General features: G+C 30.7%; 2 protein-coding genes and 1 long non-coding RNA gene across 3 annotated transcripts in view; 2 read left to right on the forward strand and 1 right to left on the reverse strand.

Annotated features, from left to right (window-relative positions):
- LOC106102011 overlaps positions 1-180 on the forward strand; it is an 8,436-nt gene extending 8,256 nt beyond the window's left edge. The window contains exon 3 of the long non-coding RNA XR_001225548.1: positions 100-180. This is a non-coding gene — a long non-coding RNA (uncharacterized LOC106102011). The remainder of the gene's footprint in view (positions 1-99) is intronic.
- Positions 1-4,989, reverse strand: part of LOC106102005 (SUN domain-containing protein 2-like) — a 5,979-nt gene extending 990 nt beyond the window's left edge. The window contains exons 1-8 of the mRNA XM_013281398.1: positions 4,882-4,989; positions 4,440-4,639; positions 2,496-4,342; positions 2,198-2,358; positions 1,449-2,036; positions 1,145-1,241; positions 750-884; positions 88-208 (exon numbers count right to left, since the gene is read on the reverse strand). Coding sequence (XP_013136852.1) covers positions 88-208; positions 750-884; positions 1,145-1,241; positions 1,449-2,036; positions 2,198-2,358; positions 2,496-4,342; positions 4,440-4,639; positions 4,882-4,961 — 3,229 coding nt within the window. The 5' untranslated portion in view covers positions 4,962-4,989. The remainder of the gene's footprint in view (positions 1-87; positions 209-749; positions 885-1,144; positions 1,242-1,448; positions 2,037-2,197; positions 2,359-2,495; positions 4,343-4,439; positions 4,640-4,881) is intronic.
- Positions 4,990-5,250: 261 nt separating this feature from the next.
- LOC106102009 (ATP synthase subunit delta, mitochondrial) lies at positions 5,251-8,240 on the forward strand. The gene is made up of 6 exons (XM_013281402.1): positions 5,251-5,358; positions 5,900-6,017; positions 6,395-6,485; positions 7,006-7,112; positions 7,466-7,570; positions 8,101-8,240. Exons 2-6 carry the CDS (start codon positions 5,901-5,903, stop codon positions 8,164-8,166), a joined length of 486 nt encoding a protein of 161 aa, XP_013136856.1. The 5' UTR covers positions 5,251-5,358; position 5,900; the 3' UTR covers positions 8,167-8,240.
- Positions 8,241-8,732: the final 492 nt, after the last annotated feature.

An 8,732-nucleotide genomic window follows, 5' to 3' on the forward strand; every position in this document is an offset into this window, starting at 1 on the left:
GTCATTAACAAAATGGCGAATGACATTTTTTAACAACTTGGGCATTTTGTTGTATTACACTATGGTAAGTTTGTGTGTTTCACTTACATTCGTACTTAGAGTCCTGCGTGTGGTCGGGCTCGGCCAGCACGAAGCCGGGCGCGCCGGCCGCCGCGCGCACCTCGCTCATCTCGCTCACCACCCTACCGCCCGCACTTACTAAAATCTCCTGCGAAACGATAAGGCATTGCTTTTTTTTAGCTTAGTTTTACACAAAGACAAATTACACGCTTTTGACTTATAAGTAGAAAAAGTAACAAACATTGGAATTCGCCGAAACAGCGAAATGAGCCCAGAAACATTTGTTATTGCATTCAAATAGATTAATTCAGTAGGACAGAAATCACAGTATGTTTTTGGATTATACCTTTATCAATAAATTGACTACACTTACGACACGCTTTAGGCTTTATATATTTTCATATTATTAAACTTAAGGGGTGCATGATTTAAAAAAAATTGGTTGCAGGAAAGTTCCAAAATTACAAGCTACAATACCCACAAAGAATCGAGATTACTATGGTAATGGTATTTGTTAGCCAATGGCAATAAAGGTCTTCATTGTCATTTATACTTTTAAATTTTGTTATTTGCAAATGAATGTTTACGGAGTATAAACAGTAAAATATTTTTTATTTGTAATATGATGCGGATGAAGCAGGGGAACAGTTAGTTATAATGGTTATAAAGTGATATTGGTGAGATCATACGTTCAGCATGTGATGGTCCAGTAAGGAGATGTTGGGCATGCAGTAGAAGGCGATGCCAGTGAAGAGGCCGCGCTGGCCTAGCCGCGAGCGCCGCGGCCCCGGCGCACCCGTCATGTCCATACATTCGTAACCCTCCTATTATATTAAAAAAAAATCACTATAATTTACAAGCTGACAAAATATTAATTATGAAGTATCAAATAATATAGTAAATTAAAAAATAAAATGTATTTTTAAACAAACTTTCCGCATACCAAGATCCCACAGTTTCATAAAATAAATGAATTTGTATGAAATTTTTGAGGTTTTAGTCCCTTAATGGAATTCAAACCTTAGCAAATTTGATTTGATTTAAAATTTAGATTAAAATATAATAATTTATTTTGGTTACTTACCTCCGATACTATATTTCCGGTTTGTATGCATTTCTCTACCCATCCAAACCCAATTATCCATTTCCCTGCCGCCACAGCTCGCATATATTTTAATGATCTGTAAAAATAAATGTTACATTTTTTACATACACAAACAAAACGCAAAATAAAACTACCACAGAACAGGATTAAGAAAAAAAAATTTACATAGAAAATAGTTTGCAGAAAAATGGAGAAAAAACCAAGTAATAATTTTTTTGATATTCAAAAGTTTGAGCGAAATACGTAAACTGAAAATATTTACATGAAAAACTTAGTTTAGTACCTTTTACATTTATTTTCTTCATCCACTCCAATAACTAGGTGTGTTACACAGTCTGTGTATTCCTCTACAAAGCGCCAACCTCTGTCTCTACATAGCTGTCGCAATTCGTTGGTTTGTTTGTACAACAAGCATGATCCTGCCACGCAAAATGCGACCTTACGATTCCTCTCACGTAATACAGACGTAGACTTAAATTCCGGTGAACTTGCCTCTTGAAAAACTTCATTCATAAACTCTTTCTCTTGTGTTGTTTCTTCTTCCGTTAATGAATTACATAAAGTTTCCTCCGCATCTTGTTTGATAAATTTTTTGCTAAAATTAAGCGATTTTCTCGCTACTGGTGTAGATTTATGTTGTATTTGTTCTACAAATTTGTTTATAGTTGATGGTGTGATTATATCATTTTTAACTTTCTTTATATCGGTATTCTCTTGATTCTTTTTAAGTTTTTCCGTTAGACTTTTAGATGTGTAATCAATCTTTTTTATATTCGCTTTTTTAATAATATCTGCATCTGATTGTTCACTTATGTCGTTGAAATTAGAAGATATTCCCGATTTTTGCTTCACCTTTATGTTGGAAACATTTCTGTAAAATAGAAAATTATAATTTTAATTATAAATAATTTAAAAAAAATGTAAAAATTTTTATAGGAAACAAAAAAGTTTTAATACCAGCATTATTGAAATTTTAATTTGTATATACAAAACTATTTTAATGGTATAGAAGTGTTAATATAATATTCTTACTTTTGTGGTGTTTCCTCCACAATACTGACATCAGAATCATCATTCATAGGTGTTCCTAATTCTATGTTCTCATTTTCTATATTTTCTTCATCTGGAGTAATAAATTCTCGACGCAAATTAGATGTCAATGAGTTATTATGAGAAACATTTGTGACTTTTCTCTGTGGAAATAACATTTAAAATGAACATGAGATATTTCAGTAATTTAAAAAATATTATGATCCAATTGCTATCCATTCCATGCTTAGGATTAATCACTCTGAGTCCAATTTAGTTTTAATGTTTTAAATGTACTTACTTGTGTGTTTAATTTATTTGATTGAGTAATAGCATCATTATCACAATTTGAAAATAGATTTTCACTATCCTTTTGATTATCAAAATTATTGTGGTCATAATTTTGACTTTGTAAGACAACTTGAGTATTTTTAGTAGAATTTGCTTTATTAAAAGATTCGGTAGGTTTTCCGTTATTTTTAATTCCAATATCTGCATCAATATTAGCAAAAACTTTCTCCATAACAGTATCGTAGTTCGGACATTCACTATCTTCACAGGTCAGTTTTGTTCGATTTCGCAATGTTACATTTTCTGTATTGAGTTTTTGTTTTTTTTCCAAAGGTAGTTCATCAGAATCTGAACTTCTTAGCCTCTTATCCACTGGTGTATATGTTTTTGATTTATTCTGTGTCGGAACTAATATTGTTGATGGGACATTTTTAGATGCTTTTAATGACTTACTTAGACTTTTTGAAAATTCACTATCAAATATATCATTTATTCCTTCCATGTCTTCTGGAATAATCTCCCTTTGGGAACCCTGATTTTTTTTATCTCTTTGACTTTGTATAGTATTTTGTCTATTTTCATCTTCAACATTTTGTATATCAGGTAATTCTTTTTCACAGCTAGCTGTTATTTCAAACTGTGCAGTTCTTGTATCAGCAGAAGCAGTGTTTTTCTTTGCTGAATCAGAATTAATATATTTATGACTTTGTAATTCAGCATTCTTCAATAATAGAGTTTTATTTTGAAAAGTTGAATTAATTGAATTAAATTGTGTTGATTTGTCTTCAGTTATTATTACATTATTGTGGATATTTTCAGTATTTTTTGGTCTTGAAGATTTTTGTATGTCTTTATCTATATGGATTTTTACTTGAGGATCACTATCATCTTGGCTTATACAAACATTTGTTGTGACTTTGCCAACTCTAATTGTTATTAAGACATCATCTGATCTTTTTGTTTGATGTTGATTAATTGTATGAGGTGTTTGAGGCTTAACATGTAATGCTCCTTTCTTTAAAAATTTTACTTTAGGTGACATAATTTCTTCATTATCACAAGGATTTCCACTATCAAGGGAAGTGTTATTTTTGTTGTTTGAAAGACTTTGATGTATTGAGTCACATTCATTTGTTTTGTCTATGCTTTTTTCAGTGTCTTGATTATTTGATATGATAGAATCTGGATTCGCAAAATTTGGAGCGATCACACTTTTTTTTTGATTACTTTCCTTATTGGATTCATTAGCTGTAGTGTTTTTAACTATGTTGGTGGTAAGGTTTTCTTTTTCAAATTTTGTTTTACTGCATGGCACTTGAGGTATTTTAACTGTTTCAATTGATACATTTAGTTTATTTCTATTTTCTTTATTTAACCTACTAAACTCTTGTCTCATTTTCTTGGCTTGATTCCATGTTTGTTTCATTTTAGTCGTTTGTTTTGGTACTGATTTGATTGATTTTATTGATTCTGCCTTTTCATTTTGAATTTCATCAAATTCATTGTTGATGCTTATTTCTTTTTTCCGTGTACTTCTGCGTGGATTTACTGATGTATATTCAATTTCCTCTACATCCATTATTTCTGTGCCTATTGGTTCTGTAACATTCTCTTTGTGTTTGATACAGTCTTCAGCATCCTCTAATATTTCTATTTTGTCCCAATCATCTTGAATACTCTGGACAGAGTCTTTCTTAGTTTGATGGGTTAGTTTAACATTTGATGTATGAATTTGTGCTTCGCTTGTTAAATATTCAACATCTGGGTTTAAATCTTGTGTGGAGAGGCTACTGACAGGGGCTGAAAATTTGTTTTGAGAATCCTCCAACCAATCTGAGACATTTTCCAACTCAGCCACTGGAACAGTTCGAATGTGAAAAATTTGAGTATACTGAATATGACAGTAAAATAAGAAATCGGAGTATAAAAAAATGTTACAAAAAAGTCTACTTACATTTAATATTCATTAAGTTTTCAAAACATTGAATAAGAGTTTGAACATGAGAAGTAAGGCTTTGTAAGGGGAGATTTAACTTATAAATTTTCTTATCAACTGTTAGAGCACATACAGGACAATTCTTTCTTCCATACCAACAGCCCTTGCACAGCGTATGTCCACACTCTGCAGTCACAGGAACAGAATAAAATTTACAACTGAAAGTAAAAGCAGTAAAACTGTTACAAAATAATACATGTATAATATGGTTGTTAATCGAAAGAGCATGGCATGATGTGAAACTAAAAATTTCATATTTTAAATACTCCCTATTTAAAATACGAATGGGGTAGGATTTATACTCGTAAGGATGAAAATGTAATACCGGCGGTTTCTTTCTCAGAGGTGTAGTCTAAACTCCAAAGAATATTTGTGGATAAATATAATCTTTATTACTTACCACTCGATACAGTTTACTTGTTCAAGTTGTTGTGTTAAAAGCTTTGCAAGCAAATTTATATTAAAATCCTTTAATATCATTTTTACCGCGAAAGACACTTTTATCAAAATTGACAATATGACAAAAACAAGTTCACCATAGATAACAGAAAAATTAGTCAATTTTCGGTCTACTTACTGTTTTTTTTTTTTTGTTTTTAGTAAAGAGCATAATAAAAGCAGAGAACGTAAACCTTATATTTCATCTTATTACATCTATCAAATTTTAGTAATATTTGAAATATTTTCCCTAAAGTAGATGGGATCACAAATAACAATAAAATAATATTCGCATCGGGTAACTTATCTCAAATACATAGTCTGTGATTTTTGGTGACATATGACATTTTAGAGCCAATAAGATCTTGCCTTGAAATAAAAATTAGGGTTGGCTTAAACAATTTAAATACTTGCATTTGTTAAATTTACATTGATCCAAGTAAGTAACACGTTAAGTTGTAAAAATATTTATTTAATTTTCCTCCATACGATACAATAAATTTGTTTCTTAATTTTTTGTTTAATATTACATAATCTCTACTTGTGCTGCCGAAAATCATATTATTGTATATTGGTTCTGGTTGCTTCTTAAAATATGTTGCAAATGTTGAATACTCTGCAATTTGTCTCTGCACATAACCATACATACAGTTTTATTGTATGGTAGTTTTTTTTTTAGTTAAAACAGATAAGGTTATAAAATCAGTAGTACTGGAGCTTATATTCAACAACCATCAAGTTTATATTTTTCCAGACAATTATATAGTTACGTTTTACTTGTTTGTAAAAGTTCGGTCGATAATATTTGATAGGTTAATTCTCTAGATCTGATAGTTAAAAGAAGGTACTTAAGATAAAAAAATTAGGCTGTTAAAATTCATGTAATGAAATAACATTATCACCATATTGATTTTAGATCTCAGAGTAAAATATAATATATTTAGATTTTTAATGTCAATGTTACATTAATATTTCTTCAGAATGGCGATGGCATTCCGCAATATGCTGAGAACTGCAGCAAGAAGGATGCAAGTCCGAGGCTATGCTGATGCGCCGCGGGGAGATGAAATGGCTTTAACGTTTGCTGCTGGTAATAAGGTAAAAATTTTTTTTAATTATTCATCAACTAATTGGCTGATATTCAAGATTTTTTATGTTTATCAGGTTAATGTCCCTTATTTAGTGGCTTTTATGGTTGTTTCATTTACATTTGCTGGGGTTAAAAATATATGTATTGTAATTTGTCTTCTTGGCATTCAAATTTTGGCCTAAATTATTAAAAAAATGTATTAAAACTTCAGAACAAAAATTTACCTAAAGCCAAATAACGTAATATTTGTATACCCTAATGCATGTGAGATATCTCTATATTAACATGATAAATTATTACTAAGTATGCTATGTTTATAATTCATTTTTTATTTCATGTGGACAAAGTCACAAGCAACAGTTATTTTTATGTTTATTATTTCCAGGTGTTCTATGACAAGCAAGTAGTCAAACAGATTGATGTGCCATCCTTCAGTGGTTCTTTTGGTATTCTACCCAAGCATGTACCCACCCTAGGTAAGGATTATCTCTTAACACTGATCTAATATATCTTCTTAACAATTTCAGTGCACATTCACATTAATAGTTCACTTTGAAACAAGACAAAATGTATTAGCATGGAATATTTTAACTTCTTATATTCTTAAAGAGATTGATACAAATCAAATCTTACTAATATTGAATATGTGAAAGTTTAAAAAGATGGATGGATGTTTATTAGAGTTTGTAGCCTAAACGGCTGAACGGATCATGATGAAATTTGGGATATGTAGGATAGTCTAGAAGAATACATGGTTTACTTGCTTTTTGACCGACTTCTCAAAATGAGGTACTCTATTCATCTGTATGTTTTTTTTAATGTAGTTACAAACTTGCTTTCACAAGTTAAATATAAGTTAAATTCTCTGTATGTTTCTTACTGTTACTTAGTAACTTCATAGAGCAATATTTTCATAATACATCAGAAAAACTAATCCATGCAGCATAATATAATTTATACTGAAGTATATGTAATCTTAGTTTCTGGTTCTTCCAGCTGTGTTGAGACCCGGTGTGGTCACAGTTGTCGAAAACGACGGCAAGCAGACTAAAATATTTGTATCGTCTGGTACGATCACCGTCAATGATGACTCCTCAGTACAAGTAAGTTGTAGAAGTACTAAAATTAACAAGAGTTGACATAAATATTTATTTTTGCAATTAAATGCTACAAATGTAAATAAATAAAACAATATATCTGTATCTATAGTTCTAAATTAATATAATATAGAGGAAAGATTTGTATTTTTGTATGTGTTTAAATAACTCAAAAACTGCTGGACCGATTTCAAAATGCTTTCCCTATCAAAAAGCTATGTTATCATTACATTTATTTTTTTACATAATATTTTACATTATTATATTATAAACATTTTTACATATTTGATTACATAGGATATTTTTTTTATTTATAAATTCCAAGCTATTGTAAATAAGACAAAAGCCTTCTTATTCAGGTCCTGGCCGAGGAGGCTCATCCATTGGAGAGTTTGGACCGTAGCGCCGCACAGGAGGCCCTCAGCAAAGCCCAGTCTGAACTTAACTCTGCTGCTAATGAAAAGGTAATCTAATTAAAAATATTCATTTTATACCAGGAGACCTAGGACATGAATCATTTGGTTTTATCTCCGCTTTTTATAACTTACTGATACCTTATTTTCTCTATGAGGCGAGTTTGTATTGTATGTGGAAGGTATTGTTGATGGAAAAAGTTGAAATTAAATGATTTCCTATGATTTTTTATAATTATTTATGGATTGCGAGTTTTCCCCTGACTGTCTGCTTGGAATTCAAAAAATCTTATTAATCCGTGACAAATTTCATCTGGATCCATTTAGCCATTCTAGATATCTAACATCCATCCATCCATATAAACTTACGTTAATGACATTAAAAAGTTTGGAGTAATCATAAAAGGTAGATGGCATAAAATATGTTTACTTACATAAAACCCTTAAATGCATTTATACATTAGTCTTTTCTTCCTTACTAGACTATTTAAAAAAAAACTCCCTTGATCTATGTTCAATTTACTACCCGTTTCAATTTATTTATTTGTATTTTTACGTAAAAGCTAATTCTTTTTTGCCAGGCAAAGGCTGAAGCTCAAATTGCAGTAGAGGTGGCGGAGGAGGTTGTGAAAGCTGCCAGCGCATAGTCACCAGTCACCAGTCAGTGTTAGTGCTAAACTATTTAATGTTAAACCATAAATAAACGACAAGTTCCATAGTCTTCGTTGTTTCATTTTACCAATTTCCATTAACATAAATTAAAAAAATAAGTAATTTAAAAATATTACCACCAAGAGTAATATGGAAAGAGATGTTACATTATAATCTAACCAATATACAAATCATACTAATAATGCAAAAGTTTAGATGGATGGATGTTGAGTCACAGCTGAACGGATTTAGTTGAAATTTGGTTCAGATGTCTTTTTTTCCTCTATTCTCTAATAGAGGAACAAAAAGGCTACTCTCTTTTGTTTTTTTTTTTTAATTCCATGCGTACTGAGTCGCGGGCGAATGCTAGTCCAGCCATAATTGCTGACCCATCGTCAGGAACTTATTTCAATACCGATTTTTAGTCATTAAACGGAGTCGAACCCTTGACTTCTCAAAGCAACAGGAAGAAAGCGTTAATTTTAATTCTAAACTACCTCAGTTCTTTTAAGTTGTCTTAAAAATATTAATTAGATATTTAGGTTATAAAAGGAAACAATAA

The sequence above is a fragment of the Papilio polytes genome, unplaced genomic scaffold (genome assembly GCF_000836215.1).
Source record: "Papilio polytes unplaced genomic scaffold, Ppol_1.0 DF823934.1, whole genome shotgun sequence".
NCBI lineage: Eukaryota > Metazoa > Arthropoda > Insecta > Lepidoptera > Papilionidae > Papilio > Papilio polytes.

What these genes read in the sequence shown, in the direction of transcription:
- LOC106102009 (XM_013281402.1), top strand. Translation starts at nt 5,901, where the DNA reads ATGGCGATGGCATTCCGCAATATGCTGAGAACTGCAGCAAGAAGGATG. An exon ending in CGTTTGCTGCTGGTAATAAG is followed by an intron (nt 6,018 to 6,394) that starts GTAAAAATTTTT and finishes TATTATTTCCAG; the next exon opens with GTGTTCTATGACAAGCAAGT. An exon ending in ACTCTGCTGCTAATGAAAAG is followed by an intron (nt 7,571 to 8,100) that starts GTAATCTAATTA and finishes CTTTTTTGCCAG; the next exon opens with GCAAAGGCTGAAGCTCAAAT.